This window comes from Leucopleurus acutus (genome assembly GCF_964270905.1).
Source record: "Leucopleurus acutus genome assembly, chromosome: 8".
NCBI classification, from domain to species: domain Eukaryota; kingdom Metazoa; phylum Chordata; class Mammalia; order Artiodactyla; family Delphinidae; genus Leucopleurus; species Leucopleurus acutus.
This window is the reverse complement of record NC_139151.1, coordinates 48579280-48597701: the sequence shown is the minus strand read 5'-3', so window position 1 is coordinate 48597701 and position 18422 is coordinate 48579280. Positions and strand designations below refer to the sequence as shown.

Sequence of the window (18422 nt, the reverse complement as noted above, 5' to 3'; positions counted from 1 at the left end):
CATAATAGCACCTATATAACAGACTAGGACATAAAGGGTTCAAGAAAGATACCACATGACATGATTCATCTAGTGATGTAATCCTGTAACCAGATAGGAGGCAAGTTCTAGTGGATAGAAAGCAGCACTGAAAAGTCACAGCTGCCTGCCTAACTCTGGTCCAGGTTCATCTGCTAAACAAGCACTCTGTTTTTAATTTATTGAGTAGTATGTGTTTATATCTTAAAGTTATTATGCATAAGGAAAAGTGGGTAACTTGAGCTAGCTTTTTGAAGAACATCTCTTGTTCTCTACCGTAGAAATAAAGAGATGAAACTTAGAAATCCAATATCCTATTTCTTTATTCAGCAATTATTTATGAAGGACTTATTGAATGTCACCTATCGTGTGGGATAAGTGACAGATCCGTCCTCCATTCTGTTGGAGAGAACAACTACACCAGACACACTGGACCCTGAGCTTGGGAGTGAGGGTTATCCTTAAATCATCTTCAATTGTCTTCCAAATTTCAAAGGAGGCTAAAAAGTTTTACTCATCCCAGAATTTGACATCTTTACTCCCATTAAGAAATTATGAAGTCTTAAGAAGTTAAAAAAAATTAAACAGAGCTTCCAGAATATCTGTAAGTAAATTATTTTAAAAACTACATTGTTCCTACTTCATTCTCAAACCTATTCAATTTGCAGAGATCCATAATGATTATATTTTCAACTGTGTAGTGACCTAATTAAGTTTAGTTCTCTGACAACTTCATGCTTATCAGCCTCTCATAAGTCAAGTCAACATCAACAAATGCAGGCTTACATATGAACCTGTAGAGAACAATGAAAGGAGTGGCCCTTTGGGGTCAGACCTGAGTTCCAACCATAAATCTGGTCCTTGTTAGAGGTATGAACTAAGGCAAGTTACTTTGCTTCTAGAAGTTCATTTATTCATCTATAAAATGGGGATGAGATGACCTACCTTCCTGCATTATTTTGAAGGTTAAATTAAATTAAGATAATGGTATATAAGAAAAACTTCACAAATGGTAGCTACTATCATAATTTATTACAATTATGTCATTCCCATGAAGCACATGGTAACATTGAATGCCAGGGCTATCAAAGAAATTAGAGATCTAGGGTCACACTGTTTTCTTTCTAATTCATGGCTGACTGTGCTAATTTTTACTGTCTTCTTTCCTGAGGGGCCTGATGCAGCCTCACCATCCTTCTTAGCACCATGGTCCATAGCGCCATCATGAAGCAATCTGAGTTGACAGTCAAATGTATAAATCATGGTTTTTGTGTTCGTTTTTTTTTTTTTTTTTTAACTATTCTAACTTCCTCCAGTTGAGAGGTAGACCCTAACATTCTGAACCTTGACTAGGGTGATTCAAAGAGTCCAGAGTAGCCCAGCTACAAGTACCCAAGTTTCCTGACCTCCAGTTCTGTATTTTTCCACTGCAGCACACTCACTCACTCACTCACTCTCCTCTGAGTTATGAAATTCAAGCATGAGTCCAAATCGGAAGAGACAGATCACTTAGCATAGCCTGTCACTATGTGATTTCTGCTGAGGTATGAATTAAACCTCGGCCCTTGCAATATACAGTTACAGACTGATATGAAACAAGGAACTGTTTAGCAGACTCTTCATTCACTCTGTCAAGGCCAGTGCTACCATGGGGTCGACAATACAGTAATTTTAGTGATGGGATAATGGACATTATGACAGGCTGCTGCCATGATAGCTACAGGCAGCTCATAATAGGAGGATACTTTCAGATACTACAAAATATGATTTATCAATTTCTACATCAATTTAGTCAATTGGTCTGGAATATATGAAGGGACTATCTGTTCCCACTGGCTGAAGTTTATTCCCCAAAATACAACTCATTCATTACTGTCTTGAAATAAAACTGAAGCTTAAAGAAAGAGTAACTCTTAGAAAAATGTTTGTTTGTTTTCCAAAAACACTCTTGAAATTTAATCAGCAAAATAACCAGCATCAACTCTTAAAATAAAAGATTCAGAACGAACAATGGACACATACCTATGGCATCATTTTGTTACTTGAAGTTTAATGGTAGGAAACTGAGAGAGGATTCCATTTTAAATGGTCTCAATTTCCTATATCAATTCTCCTTCATATTTGGGGCAATTTCTAATAAATCCAATAAATGGCGTTCCAGGGATATACTCATGATCTCATAGCTCAACTGAAAAGTAAGAAATAAAAGGGGGCAAGGAGACCATAGGCTTCAACCATATACTCTAAGGAATTAAAATAGTTTTCTTTAGGGTCAAATGATTACTTTATGTCCTCCTCGACATCCCATCCAGACTCTCTTTACCTGGTGACTTTCCTAGGTAAATGATATTCATCATCTAACATATTAAATTGTATTAAATTTCAAACATCTTTCTCATGAAAGTATTAGACAGAGAGGTCAAGGCCAGAGCTGAAGAGGAAGAGGAGGGTCAACATCGGATATTTGGTGAGCCATGATCTATTGCCTTGTGGTAAATATCTGGGGACTTTATTAAGATACCCTTCCAATTTCCAACTTAAACACGAGGTAAATTATGACCTCCCTAATAAGATCAAAACTCAGCCACACAAGGCCACCTTAAAGGAATGAAAGAACACCCAGGCCAGCAGAACTAATGACTACATTATCCTCTCTAAAGAAAAAACTGTATCAACCAGAAGTTTGGGAGGAGGTTTGGGGTCAAGAAGGGAAGCAAAGTAAAAGGGAAGTCAGATGGTTAAGCTTTTGTCCATCAATCTAGGACCTTACTGGTGGGAAGGAATCTGGACATCTGAGTTAAAATAATTAACAAATTTTGAAGATGGTTTGACCCCCAAAGAAAGAAGTCCAATACCTGGAAGTTACCCTTGACTTCTTATCTGTCTCATTTTGTTACATTCTGGCTCAAATAAACCCACGCTAGTTAATCCATCTTCTTGCTCTATATCCAAAATATATCCTCAAGTCACACAGTGGATCTTCACAACCACTGCTACTCAGTCAAGTCATCATAATCTCTCCCTTGAAAGTACTGCTGTATAACATTCTAACTAGTTTCCCCTCCTTCCATAGCTCATCTCACTACGTACATTAGATCATGTCATGTCCTTATTTAAAATAACCCAATGGCTTCTTGTTGAACTTTGAATAAAATTCAGACTCACTTCCACAGTCTCCAAAGTCTACATGACCTGGCCTTACCTCACTCTCCAACCTCCATTCCTGTCCTTCTTCCCCATATTCTCTTTTTCCACACTAGGCTTCTTCTGTTGCAGGAACGTATCAAAGTTGTTCCTACCCTACGGTCCTTGAACATGTTGTATTTTATTTGTGACATCACCTGAAGATTGTCATAAGATTGTCCCCTTTCCACCTTCATCTTTTAAATATCAATTCAAGTGTCTCCTCCTTACTAAGGCCTTCTCTTACTTTACTGTCTTATCCAAAGAAGTCCCACTTCCACCAACCCATCCGCCATATCACATTGCTCTAGTTTATTTTTTTATAGTATGTCACCATCTGAAGTAGTCTTATTTGTTTGTTAATTTTATGTATTTCTCAATATAAGCTCCAAATCTTGCCAACTGTATTTATTGCTATATTTTCAACTTTCTAGAATAGGTCTGAACATCAACAGATGATCAATATATCTTTGTGAATGAATAAACAGATGAATTTTATGAACATGGGTGTTTCAATTCATCTGACAATTACATTTTTCACTGAAATAAATGATTTTGTCGTAATGTGATGTCATGTATATTTTAGCCAATCTGAGTCAGCTTCTTAGTCCCAATTCCCTCTGGATACTTATCAGAATGGCTATCTGGGATTTAAGAGAGACAAAAATAGGATAGAGGGACCTGATCACAGTATTACCTAAAGAAGTACCCCGCTAGAATGCCTTGCCTAACACCACTCTATTTCCTCTTTACCAATTTTTAAAGATACCGTTCTTTCAATCATTCAAAAAATATGTCAGGCCCTATCCTAGCAGTAAAGATGCAGAAATAAATAAGGCATGGTTTGTGTTCTCCCAAAGCTTCCAATATGGTAAATGAAGCAGAAATGTAAGCAAGCACACTGTTAAGTGAAAAGTAGGACCACAGAGAAAGAAAAGCTTAAAGAAGATAACATTTGAGATGATCCTTGAATGATGAATGAAATTTTACCAAACACAGAAACAGGGAGAGTCATTATAGACAGAGTGATACATAGAAAAGATTTGGCAGGAGACTGCATGGTGGCTTCAGGGAATCAGGGAACAGTGAATGGTGGGGTGTGACCAGAATACAATAGGAGTGGCTGGGGATAGGGTTGGTAATGCAGGTTGGGGCCAAATTGAAGACAACTTCTAATGCTTTGCTAGGGAAACAAGTTTTATTTTGTAAACTAGTGTTTGGCTAACTATGTTTAGGGAGATACTGGTAAACATGTATCCATGAAAAAGAGATTTCATCATCACACACACTTAAGAAATGCTCTGCACACTCTACTTGCCTTTAGGAGATATAAAACCCCAAAGGCTTTGAAAAATCCTATAATAAAAAATAAACAACTGCTTAACACGTTATCCAATATAAACGACCCATTAACATTTTCAGACATACTAGCCTTCTCCAGAAGTTAGAGTACATTTCAAGTGAAGCACTACCTTTAAGTGCTCTGGAGTTGTTAAATTATTTAAATTAATGAATGTTACGAACGGAACTGAGTGTAGAGATAAATTTGGCGACAAAAACACTTAGAATGGATGGAAGGAATCTGGGAGGCCACTGATGCTTGCAAATATCTTATGTGAACGATAACGCACATCTATACTCAAGCCCTGAGAGAGTGAATGTAAAACGGGAAAATATTTGAGACACTCTAAGATAGAATTCTATATCAACTAGTCATCAATTAATTAGTGATCGCCCTGGGTGTAGAAGGTGATGAAGCTAACGATGACTTCCTGATATTCTAACATGGTAAACTGAGTGAACTGTAAAACAGGTTTGAGAGCAGTGCGGGGTAGGAAAGAAGAAGAGTAATGAAAAATCGGCTGAAGCTTCTGCACAAAAAGGGATCAGGATCATCATGTCAACTGTTACCTGTTTTTGACTCATTTATTGGAAAAATAATAACTATAAGCCTACAAGGAACTTCCAGTTACGCTAGGCTCTTTCATAAACTCAAGAGTTTCTGTCCTTAATCTACCTACAGTCCTCAACCAATTTTTCTGTCACCTTTCCATTCAGTCCTTTGAAAATGATGTGCTCTCTTATACTAGAAAACAGCTGCCCTCACATTACTGATATGTTGGCTTCACATTTTTTTTTTTTTTTTAGAATGGCCAGAAGGTGCTTAGTTTTGATAAGGGAGTCCATAGAGTTGTTGCATATGGAAGTTTAATTCTAAATATTGGTATAAGCAATGTAATAATGGTGTGGTTTCAAAGGATACAATTTCATACAATCATTCTGAGATATTATGGTTGACTTTCAGGGGCAGACTGCCTGCATTTTAAGACATGTGGATCCAACTCAACCTTGAATATGTCTACATACAAATTTCATAAAATTCTTAACCGTATATAAACGTACTATAAAATAGACAGGAAATTTCCAGAATATTTCCCTTCCCCATCTGATCAGTTAGATCACTCTTCCTCTTCAACATCTCTTCCTGTCAATTTAATGACCATACTACACTCCTCAGTAAATTCTCTGTTTACACAGTCAGATGGTCTGCCTACTTCTATCTGTTGTACTAATTACCTTTTCATCTGTCATTCAATTCAATCTTGCTCACCTACAGCAACGTGAAAACAAGAGCATTCAGCTCTTTTCCTTCTAGAGAACAGACACAAGGAAGAGTTACAGTGACAGGAGAAAAAGGGGCGTAAATCACTCATGAAGATGATTAAGAACTACCCTGCTATATTTAGGGTAGGTGGAAATTTCTCTCACCAGGACTTTTATTAATTTAATTTTACTTTTGGCTGCATTGGGTCTTCGTTGCTGTGCACAGGCTTCCTCTAGCTGCCGTGAGCGAGGGTACTCTTCGTTGTGGTGCAGGGGCTTCTCATGACGGTGGCTTGTCTTGTTGCGGAGCATGGGCTCTAGGCATGCAGACTTCAGTAGTTGTGGCACAGGGGCTCAGTAGTTGTGGCTTGCGGGCTCTAGAGCACAGGGTCAGTAGTTGTGGCACACGGGCTTAGCTGCTCTGCAGTACGTGGTATCTTCCCGGACCAGGGATCGAACCTGTGTCCCCTGCATTGGCAGGCGGATTCTTAACCACTGCGCCACCAGTGAAGTCCCTTATCAGAACTTTTAAACAGAAACTACTCGCCTATTTGCATATATATCCTTCCTTCCTTCCATCCATCCTATCATCCATCCAGTCAACAAATTAAGCATGTATTAAATTACCAACTGGGTATTATCATTATGCTACATGTTATAGAAGATGCCATAATAGTGTCCAAAGTTGGCTGCAATCACATGAAAAGTATTCATCTTCATTAACTAATAAAAGCAAATTAAAAAAGCAACAGCATGCAATTTTTAGCTTACCAAATTTATAAATGCTTTTTATAAAGAAAGAACCATCAAGCGTACAGGAGGAAAGACATGTTCACACACTCCTGGAATGGGAGGACTATAAATTTGTAAAGTCCTTTTAGAAGCAATTTGGCAATTAACTCTAAGCTCTACGGGGCAGGAATCAATCTCTTTTGTTTTCCATTATGTCCCCATTGATTAACACAGTGCTTTGGCATCTGGGAACTGTTCAATAATTAATTGTTGAATAAAAATCGACTGAACAACAACGTTATAAGCCTAAAAAAATTTACACCCTTCACTCACTGATTCCTTTCCTGAAAATATATCTTAATGAGAAAACTGGTTAGAGGTTAATGTACGCCAAAACTTACTTCAGTATTGTTTATATTAATAATAATAATATAACCTAAATGTCCAACAATGTGAGTTTTTGTAGAAACAGTAATATTTGGCAGTCATTAAAATTATGCCAAAAAGAAAAATATTTTACTAACAGAAAAATGTTCATAATTAATGTTAATGTAAAAGAAGCAATACGGTTTTATATTCTTAACTTCCCACTAGCAGACACATATAACCAATACTTTATATTTAGGTACATCTGTGAGCTCATGTTACTATAATATATTACATTTTTTTTCTGAAGATACATATGCAGAGTCAATTGAAGCAACTAAAAAGGTATCAAAATACTAACTGTGGTTACTTCTAGGTGGAATTATAGCTATTTTAATATTTTTCAAACATATCTTTAGCTTATAATAATATTTTTTACCATAAACTTGTATTATTTCTACATCAAAACCAAATAATAAAATTATTTTAAAAGAGTAATATAAATGCTCACGTTTAAACTAAGAGAATTTATGATTATCCACTTAGACTTTATTTTTATTTTAAAAAACTTCAAGTTGAAAACAGAGAAAAATATATACACTGCAAGTATCTTCCTCTTAATTTTGCTGTGAAAGTGCTCTAAAAATATAAAGTCTTAAAAAAAACTAAAACATTGTAATGAATTGCAATAATATGTGTGATGGAGAACAAATAACATAGATCAGAGAAATGAATGATCAGTATACAAACAGAATCAAAAAGTATTTTCTAAGATTGCCTTCCCAGTCTGGCAAAGGCAGATATATTTGCTAATCACTCTAAAATGTAATATAAATCTAGGAATTTTTATATAATTTTAAACTCAGTACATTTTTAAACTACTTATTGAAGAACTATAACAATGTTGACCACTAACTAAATAGCACAGCCTATCAGAATAAAGTGCAAATGTGTTCAGTTATGGATTTTTAATGTGGTGCTGCCAACTACTATACTCTGAGCATTTATATTTAATGACGAAAATGATGGAGAAAAAAGGTCATGTAATCTACAATAGACTGTACAGAAACTAATTATAAAGTAATAGTTCACGACATTATTTCAACCTTCTAGAGAGCAAGTGACTCCTAAATTAGGCAAAGAAACTGTGTAGAATCAGATTTTCTTTTTCTGATTGTCCACTCAAAGTGCAGTTCAGTACCTTCCATCACTGAACAGCATGACCCACTTGAATGCAGAATATAATTTCTGAACAGTGATTCCTATATTTTAACAGCACCACCAAAAAGAAGAATCTGAGTCAAACTAAAAACAAGACAAATATGCAAAGCAATAAATCTGTGCTAACAACTTTTTATTACAATCTCTTTGTTATTAAATAGAGCTACTTTAAGGACAGAAGATGTCACTCTTGATCTTATGGCACTCGTATAATGAGTATAATAATAATAAATCAAATTCGAAACTTAAGTACCTTTACGTACAAGATCCCGTGCTAATATTCATTCAGAAATCAACAACACCTAGTTGACTGATTGCTACATGCTGGGTTACTGGGAGAACAAGGGTAAATAAACAGATTGTGCTCTAATTGAATTCGGCTTAGAGAAGCAGATAGATACTTATTCATAACTGTGATACAATGTGATAGGTGAATTGTGCATGGTGCCCAGCTAGACATAAAGGTAGACAAGACATAGTCTTTCTTCTCCACAGCCACCAATGCAGCTGAGAAGTCAGGGTCCAAAAACAGAATAGTGATACTACAAAATTGTCACAAAGAGATGAATGGACAGCTGGTGACTATGAGTTAGGCATATGAGGAATCTTTCACTCTCTAATCAGGAGACCGAGAAGGAAACAACTAACCACAATGCCAGGTAATGTGCTAATTGTGCAGGATACCACATTAAGTAGAGGTTTTAGGAGCTAAAACAGACTGGAAAGGATTAGAGAGGAGGGTGCTTAAACCAGACCTTTAAGTAACACATAGGCTTTGTTACGCAGAATGGGACATTCCATCAGAAGGAAATAGAAAGCTGAGAGTCTAGTGCAGAGGTTGGCAAACTTTTTCTATAAAGAGCCAGATAGAAAATATTTTAGGACTCTCTGGCCCTACAGTCTGTATTACAACTGCTCAACTTTGCAATTGCAGTACCAAAATAGCCATAGATAATGTGTAAACAAATGAGCATGGCTGTGCTCCAATAAAGCTTTCTTTATAAATAGTATAATTGGGATTTCATATAATTTTTCACAAAATTATATTATTATTCTTATTTTCTTCAACGATCAAAAATATTTTTAAAAATTCTTGGCTCAGAGGCTATACCAAAACAGGTAGCAAGTTGGATTTGACCTGTAGGCTATACTTTGCTGACTCCTGGTCTAGTTAGAAGGCAAGCTAAATACACACACGTAACAATACATATAACAATTTCAAATATCTAACCAGTGTTCTCAATTCTACCCAGCCTTTCCATTTTATAGTACATGTTTTGTAATACCCTCTTTTCTCCATCTGAAATGAAATTCATGGATAATACAACTGCCTACACATTTTTAAATAATGCCTTAACTGAAGTAAAAGAAGAAATAAAAAGAAAGTACTTTATGTTAAGATAGTATGTTTTCAATATGGCAATCTGTGAGCCCAACTATACTAGAAAATGTAATAAAGTAGTCACATGTTTACGTGTACTTATAATGAATAAATTTAGATTTAAATGGAATAAAGAGACCAGATATCACATCTGCAAGAAACACAGGAAAAGTGAAAGAGTAGACATATATGAAAATTAGTGTTGGAAGAAGTAATAATGGTTCATTTGTATATAATAAGAGAGCAAAGGAAATACTTTAGTTGAAATATAATCTAACAAGATTGCTGATAAAGTGGAGAAAGTAAAAGTGTCATATTTTTGCAAATAAACTTATAACTTAATGCCAAAATAATTACTTATAACTTAGTGTCAAAATAATTCTCTGCTTTATATGGGGCAGACCGGTGAGGAACTTTATCTATCTATCTATCTATCTATCTATCTATCTATCTATCTATCTATCATCATCATCACCTCTCTATCCCTATTTGGAATTACCCCTCATGTAAAGATAGACACTGGATTTGACTTCTAGTGCTTCAATAGATCTTGGGACTCTGTCCTTTGATAAAAAATGAGGACTAGAGAACCCCAGCCACCTAAGAGCCTACAGGGAAACTGAGTATAGATGACCTTTGGAGAAATATCAGAGTAATACTGAAAACAACAGAAAACTCTAAATAATTTCACATAATTTTCACAAAATAGATTTCTTATAGTGTGATAACATTTTAAAAATAAATATAAGGTATGGCAATCAAAGAAAATATTTTTTAAAACAATCTTATTGAAATTTGGTGAACTATTTGTATTTCAAGTGCTGTTACCAATTTAAAATGTTTGGTTCTATGTCTATTAAAAGGACCTCAAGTCTCTTCAATTACGTATTTGCAGGTGACATTTACAAATGTAAACTGATACAGGAGAGGTGTATCGATGACATAAATACCAGGATCAGCAATATTGCTCAAGACAGGGATTTTCCAAACTGGGAACCAACTCCTGATAAAATTCCTAACAGAACAAAGTACAATGATCCCTTGATTTACACAGGAGTTACATTTCTAGAATATTAAATGATTATTAAATCCTTGCAGAAAATACTTTGTTTATAAAACTGAATTTGATTTTAGGTTTAGAAAATTAAAAATAAAAAAAAAAACTTCATGAATATGAAGTGAAATGTTAAAAACTGTGCATTAATGGAGTCATTCTTTATTCTTCAGGACTGCTCTGCACATTATAGTGCATTTAGCATCCCTGGCCCCCTTCTCCTAATGCCAGTATCACCTCCCAGGCATTATCAATACATAAGTCCCTCCATGCGTTTGTAAAATGATTTCTAATGGCTCGTCTCTCTCCTTATCTTCTTGGGGACTGCTGGTCTGAATTATAAGAATGTAGAAATTAGGTTTATGTAATTCTTTGTATAACGCCCAACACTGCATTATCAACAAATTGCATGCTTAATAATTTTCTTGTCAGTAATTACGCTTCGTGAAGCGGAGCACATAAAGGTAAGAGAGGGAAAGCTGCCTGAAACAGTAAAAAGAATTCTGAGTTCAACGACACTGGCCAATTCTGCCACAAACTGAATGACCTTGAGCAAGTCTTTTTAACTTTTCTAGGCTTCACGTTCTCCTTTGGAAAATACACTAGATGACCTCTAAATTCCCATCCAGCTCTGACATAATTATAAAATATCTATCTATCTATCTATCTATCTATCTATCTATCTATCTATCTATCTATCTATGTCTTTGGGAAATTAAAGGAATGAAAGTAGAGAATGGAGAATAAAATCAGGTGATGCTACATTTGTAACAGATCAAACAATATCAAAAAGAAAACCCCAAAACTAAGAAGATGGCCAATGGAGATGGTGGTATTAAAGGGAGGTATTTGATTCTTGGCATAATAGATGCATAGGTAGGTAGACAATGCATATGAGATTCACATTCGTTCAGCAATGTGAGATGATGTTGTCGGACTTATGAAAGACAAACTCTACATGTACTTTTATTTTGTACTTATATTAAGTTTAAAATACATGGTTCCTGATTCCTTACCATAAATATTGCCAAGATTAAATCCAATTGGCAAATAACTACAGATGATGGGGTCTTTCTAAGAGCAGGTATCTTATTCTGGTATCAGTGCTGTGGGAATCTACTCCACTGCTTCAGATCAGCGTAGTTCTTAACCTCGATCACAGAGTAAAGGGCTCTTTAAGGGCTCAACCAACTCAGGGTTCCTGAGACCAGAAAACAAAGTAGAATGGGGAAATCTGGGATTCTGCTAGGAGGTGTCAGTCCTTCCAACCATGTAAAACACTCCAATTCCTTAAGGAAATTTCCTGTTAAATTAAAGAATTAAAGAGGTCTCTGAGGGTATTCTCCCTTCCAGTGTACCTCAAACAGGCCTTTCTGTAAGATGAGGTGGAAAGGTTGAGTCCGATAGAACTTTATTGGAAACTAGTTCTGCCTTTATCAGTTGTGCCCTCGTGAGCAAGTTACTCTTAGCCTCAGTTGCCATATCTGAAAAATGGGAATCATATAATCCCTCTTTTACTGTTGTTGGAAGAATTCCAAGTGATGATTAATGTAAAGACCCTAGCACAGGGCTTTACACATTGTGGGTGTTGAGAGTATTCGATAAATACCGTCACCTTTGGTCTTTTCTTTTCCACCCTCTGTACTTTGTCTCTCCTGCCCTGCCCTAGGAAGAAGGCTCTGCTGATGTCAGCATCCAGTAGCAGGGGTGCCAGGAGTGCTGCTGACTGACTGGCTTCAGATCTGCCCAAGGCATGCTCAGTGCTTTTATTCCTTCTGTGATACCTCTTATTCTCTTATGTTCTTTCCCTTGCCTGGAGGCTGCTGGTGTTTTCCCAGAGACTAAAAAAGTCTTATTCTTCCTTAGTAAGGGACCCTCTATGGAAGGAATCAGTAGAAGCAGCCACAGAGTTAAAACAAACTGTCAGATCTTTCTAACCAGACAAAAGCTGAGCCTGAGATTTCAGCCTAGGGCAACCCTACTTCTTGGACTAAAAAATCCTCTGCACTCTAGTTCCTGTAAACTGGTATTTCTGGAGGAGCTGTAGAGGGACTGTTAGGGAAGATTTACACAGTTTGGCTAAATACTTCAAATGTAGTTTTTCTAGCAGTATGTACTGAGAAAATCTAACATCACCCACCTCTGAATGCAAGCTTATGAAAATGCTAGTTTATCAAAACAAGTCTATTTTACATGATTTTTTTTCTTAGTGTACACCACTGTAAACCTCTGAGAACCCTGAAGGACAAAATGACACCCCATCATAACGTGGTACTGTGTCAAGTGTTTCTGAACAGTTGCCTGGCCTAACCTTCATCACTATAAGCGAGGCATCAAAAAATTCAGTGGACAGACTAGAAACTCTAATAAAGGACCACAAGACTGATAATTAATTCGATGGATGATATGTTCTTCAGGTTAAAAAACATAATTTGGATATCACTAGTCATCATAAATACCATTTTTTAAATTGGACAATTCCTGTGTTCTAAGCGCCACGCTTGGCTCTTTAGATAGAGTACTTTCAATTCTTATTACACTTTTCTGCAACATGATTATAACATTCTAAGTTTTACAGAGGGGCAGATGAGTCTTAAAGAGGTTAAGCAAGTGAGATCACACAGAGCTAGTAAGTTCAAACTTTGGATTATCTGGCTCTAAAGCATAAATCCTTTCCAAAGTGTGTCTCATTCATTAATGGATGTCAGGTGACAGAGCCACAGAATATTAGTTTTGGAAGGGATACAGAGGTTCATTTAGGAAAATCAGTTTTCTTAGAAACAGAGAAACTGAGGCCTAGAAGGGTTCCTTAACCATGAAGCCTAACACAGGGTGTGGCAGAACTCCTGAATCCTACGGTGGCTCAATGCTGCTGACTCAGCAGAGACCTCACCAAGGCCCACCAGGCTTTCTGTGACCCATCCCCTGCCCATCTCTCCGTGGGCAGACGGAACTAAGAGCAGTTCTACACAGACACCAGGGCGTTACAACTGTTTCTGTTTTTGTTATTTTTGCCCCCAAAGCTTATCTCTCCCTGCCGACTTGATAAACACACATTTTTTCAAGATTCAATTCAGTTCCATTCAAGTATCACTACCTCTACGAAGTCTTCACTAATTCACCTCTCTTCTCTTCCCAGAAAAAACAGTTATAGTGAATTAAGGAATAGGTTAATAGAAGCCAAATTTATTGTGGATTTATGATTCACTCATTCCACAAATATTTATTGAGTCTCCACTATATGTAAGCACTGTGCTAACTGCTTTATATGTATTATGTTAATCACTCCTCACCATAATCCTATGAGTTAAGTACTATTTTTATCCTAATTTTACAAAACAGGAAATGTAGGCATAAAGAGATACAGTATCTTTTCTTAAAAAAAAAAAAAAGGATATTTTTGTCTTTCTCCTTTGTAGTCCCTTTGTATCCTGAATACACATTTACTATGGAATTTGCAGCACTCCGTGGAACTTTGTTCCACTTCCAAATTTTGATTTATGACGCTATTATTCTGTGTATATAGTGATATATTTGCTAAGTATTGTATACTATTGTAGGTCGTAAGCTCCATAATGGTAGAGGTGGTATCTACTTTGTTTCCTATTATATCCACAGGGCCTGACAGAGTGGCACATAGTAGGTACTCAGGAAATGATAGTTGAATAAAGAAATGAAGAATGAATGAATGAATGAATAAAGAACAAATGCATAGAACCCTGGTCTCTGAGTCTTCACTGTCTGTGCTGCCTCCCCAGACCAGTCTGCACTGGGCAGAAATGCCGCATAAGCAGCGATGGACGTGTTTTTTTTGTTTTTTTTTTCCCCAAGGCCGATACTATTATCTTGGATGTGCATTCTAGAACTCACTTCTGGACACTATAATTTTCCATTTTCTTACCTATTATTATGGTTATATTAATTCTACAGATCCAAATGGAATGAAAACTTATTTGAGAAGGGGCAGGAGCTGTTTTTTATTCCTGCTGAGGAATAACACAATGACAAAGTCCTGTTAGTACACAGCACCCCCAAATAACAGGAGTTTGGCAAAGAGCCTTGGGAGGAACTCAAGTCATTACCATGGCCCTGTATTATAGCAGCCGGAAATCACACTGCTGATTTCCACGTAACACAGCAACTATCTCCAAGGGCAAGATCCCAGCTCCCAGACACTTAATAGCCCTCAGGCACGTTCTGTACCACATATGGGTCCCTAGGCAACTCTAAAACATGCACTTTCCTTCTTTCTGCTTTATCAAGGAGTCTAATGTTTACTATCATTAGCCTCTATCTTTTATTTTACAATATTCACAGGATATCTTTAGTTAATTTAAGGGATAAAAATGGTATCCAAAAATTCTCAAAACAGACTTAGTGTTAATGGACACATATTGATACACACACACTCTTGTTTCTGTGATAGTTTACATGGGCATAAAATACAAACACATCTGTATATTTCAAATATTAGACATATTTTATAGATGTATATGTAAATGAATACAGATATATATATACATAGAGCAGCATTTTCGAGTACCTATCACAAGTAAAGGCAATATACTTTATATAGAGAAAAAACATTATAAGAACAGCTAGTAATTTCCAGGAGAGAAAAGAATAATATAGAACTTTAATTTTTATATGTGTATATGTATATGCATGTATATATATATGTATAATTATATACACATGAAAATGTGTTAATACAGGAAAGTAGATATTATAGAGATATTTAAATATATATCTCTATATTAATATAGATATTTAAATATATATCTCTATGTTAATATATTTAAATATATATCTCTATATTAATATAGAGATATTTAAATATATATATATGCACATGTGCATATACAGACATATTAAAAATTATTCGACATAATATATTTGAAAGGGCACGGGAGTGGAATGAAGAGAGATTGATCAATCTAGTATAGCACATTTTTAGGACTAAGATGGTAAAAGGGTAGAAGAGTCAGTTGATAGAAGAGTGTCACAACACTGAAGATCCTAAAAGATATGGTATCGGTTCTCCATTATTTGGGGAGTAACTGTTCTTAGCAAGTAACAAAGTACATGTGAATAAGAGAGAAAAATGTACAGAAATGTGTATACAAAAGAATAATGGGAGATGGTGGCTGCCTCATTTTATTGCCTTCTCATATGTCACTGGATCTTTAATTATCAGTGCAGAGTCTATTTCAATCTTTAAAGCATTAAATGGCTATAAATTTAAGCAAGTAGGAGGCTGACTTTGTTAAAAACCAAGGAAGGGAAAAGTTTCCCTTGGTTGATGAAAAATGTACCAAGATTTTTTGAGCATAGTTATTATAATATAGTATTAGAGATTTTGGTTTGAGCAATGAGGAAAAGTTTATTACATCTTAGATAAAAAGAATTGTAAAAATAAAGCATGTTTGCATATTCTACTCTGTGCAAAATCCATAAGCTAGATGTGTTTGCCTTCTCTGCCTATGTAAGCCTTGAGAATTTAACATAATCAATAAAGAGATATAGGCTAAAGACATTTAAACACATGTGTTTGTTAAAGAACAGGGACTTCATAATTGTTGACTGTTTATTCAGTTTGGAATTCATGTTAACTTTAAAAAATAACTGAGCTTCCAAACATCAGGCTCCATTTCAAGGTGAACTAGTTTAATTCTAAAATGACAATATATTCTTGATTTAAATCAAGATGCTGAAATGCATGATATTAATGCATCAGAAGCCACATATAAGGCTATGTATATGTAGCATTAAGATCTAGTGATATATACTTACAAGTACTTAAAAAAAACCTAATATTAAAATTGGAATGTTCTCTACACCTCTCAGATCATAACGTTTTACTCATGATCAATACCCACTTCTTAATTATGCTAAAATCATATTAAAATCAAGAGAGGATTTTTTTCTGCAAACACAGATTTTTCTCTTTTCAGTGAATTTTTATGAACAGAGTTCTATATTTATGACAATGATTACAGGTGCCTTTTATTTATATTTTATAGCATTTACAGGAAGTTGTTTTCCCTCTTCTGGATGGAGACAGGAAAAAATGAGCCAATTTGGTTTCTGGTACAATGCTAGTAGTTTGGGGCAAGAATAAGCTAGGAATCAAATTAAGGGACTCTGCACATCTGCTTCAGAAATATGTTACGGGGAATACGAGTTATACTTTTTAATATAAATAACCTTATTGCTTCTATGAATAAATGAAATGTTTCATTATTTTATTCTGAGTGTAATTGTCTAGCTTGCTTCCAATTGTATTCCTTTGGTTTATAAAATGAATTATTTAGTACAAACACATTTTCTTCTCCATCACTGAAAAGGTATACAGCATTGTAAGAGTAAAATTAGAATAGGATACTTTAAATCGCTGCTTTCCATAGCTGAAGAAATGAATGTTTTTTTTATCTTTAAAGAGATGGAAAGTATCTGATTAAAGTTCATTTTCTCTTTCTTCCTTAAAACAAGACAAAACCCTAGGCTAGGCAGAATAGAAAAAGTTAACAATGATTAGAAGTAATAGTGCTGCTAAAGTCTATGATGCAGAATAGTAAAATCATCTGAGGACTAGAGAAGTTGAATTTGGGGAAAAGTCACTGAAAGAAACTGAGCACAGCATCCCTTGACTTTCACAGGCCACACAGAGGTGTGAGCCCACAAACACCTGTGAAAATTACAGGATTTCTTGGCCTACCATTTACCAAACAGGCGTACCCAGTCAGCAAGGAGCACCCAGAAAAGTTTCCAAACCGTGCTAGCCTTCCCCAGCGCGCTCTCAGTTTCTTCCAATACTCACGGGAAAGTCACAAGGAAAAGGCTCACCTGTGCTGGGCTGAACCAGCCATGTGGGCAGGCACAATGCTCCCCACAAGTCCCTTTGCCCTTGGTGCTCGTCTTGTGGGAGCTTTTCCGCACACTGTCCCACAAAGTGACCAGCTTGGTCCTGTTTGAAGCTGGGCCCCCAGGTCCTGAGGAGGGCATAGTCTGAGAACTGTACCCGAGCCCCTGAGGACTCCTCTGCCAGCCACAAGCGCAGTGGGCATCCCTGAGCAGTGTGGGTGCGCTCCTGCCGGCATCCATCCCATCGGACCCCCGGCTGCAGCTGTGTTGCTTGGTGAGGTATGCATTCATACTGCACTGATGCCTACTCTTGCCTTTGGTCAGCTCTGCACAGGAATGTCTCCTCCCTCACACCCCTTTCTTCCAGGCAGTTGTAAAAGTCTTTTTTTTTTTTTTTTTTTCTCCCGTGGTTCCCTCAGTATCTTTGACAGCTGCTATAGCAGCGCATCGTGGGAGCAGCTCCGCACAGCATTATCTGCGGGCTGGTAGCTCTTTGTCAATAGATGACTCAACTCACAGAGCAACTTGACAGTATCCCTGCTCTAGGCAGAAGCAATCAATGCTCCACACAGCTGGGCTACAGGACTGTACACTGTTACAAACCCTTTTTGGATGAAGCCCCACAGTAAAGCGTACTCTTCGCAATTTGGCATTCTGGCTTTTCCCTCTCTAGCTGATCCCCACGCAAAATACAGACCTCAGGAAAGAGAGCTTCTTATCGGACTAGCAGGACCCTTCTTTCCAGAAAGAGTATATCTAGGCTGAAACAATATAGCGTAAGCAATGTAAAACGATGGGGAGGTTAACCTGTGAAACAATTTCCAACATTTATAGGAATCACTTATTTAGAGAGAGGTTTGCCAAGACACAGACCAAATCGTGAGGTAACGAAATAAGAGGATCAGTATTAACTCTAAAGAACATGGATTCATTCAGAAAAATCACTTAGATCACAGCATTATACCAGAGTGCTTTCAAATTTGGAAGTGTGTTTTAGAA

The 18422-nt window shown here is 36.4% G+C and overlaps 1 protein-coding gene across 6 annotated transcripts in view; it reads right to left on the bottom strand.

Moving 5' to 3' along the window:
- DLG2 (discs large MAGUK scaffold protein 2) overlaps positions 1-18117 on the bottom strand; it is an 812656-nt gene extending 794539 nt beyond the window's left edge. For 4 of the 6 annotated variants that reach the window (XR_014326386.1, XM_082844899.1, XM_082844903.1 and 1 more), the window contains exon 1: positions 17406-18117. Coding sequence is in view for 3 of the 6 variants with exons in the window: in XM_082844899.1 (XP_082701025.1) it covers positions 17406-17714 (309 nt within the window). In the remaining 3 variants the exon portion in view is untranslated. Of the gene's footprint in view, positions 1-8377; positions 8391-17405 lie in introns of those variants that run through there. The other 2 variants (XM_082844901.1, XM_082844902.1) reach the window with 2 other exon arrangements.
- Between the last annotated feature and the right edge of the window lie 305 nt (positions 18118-18422).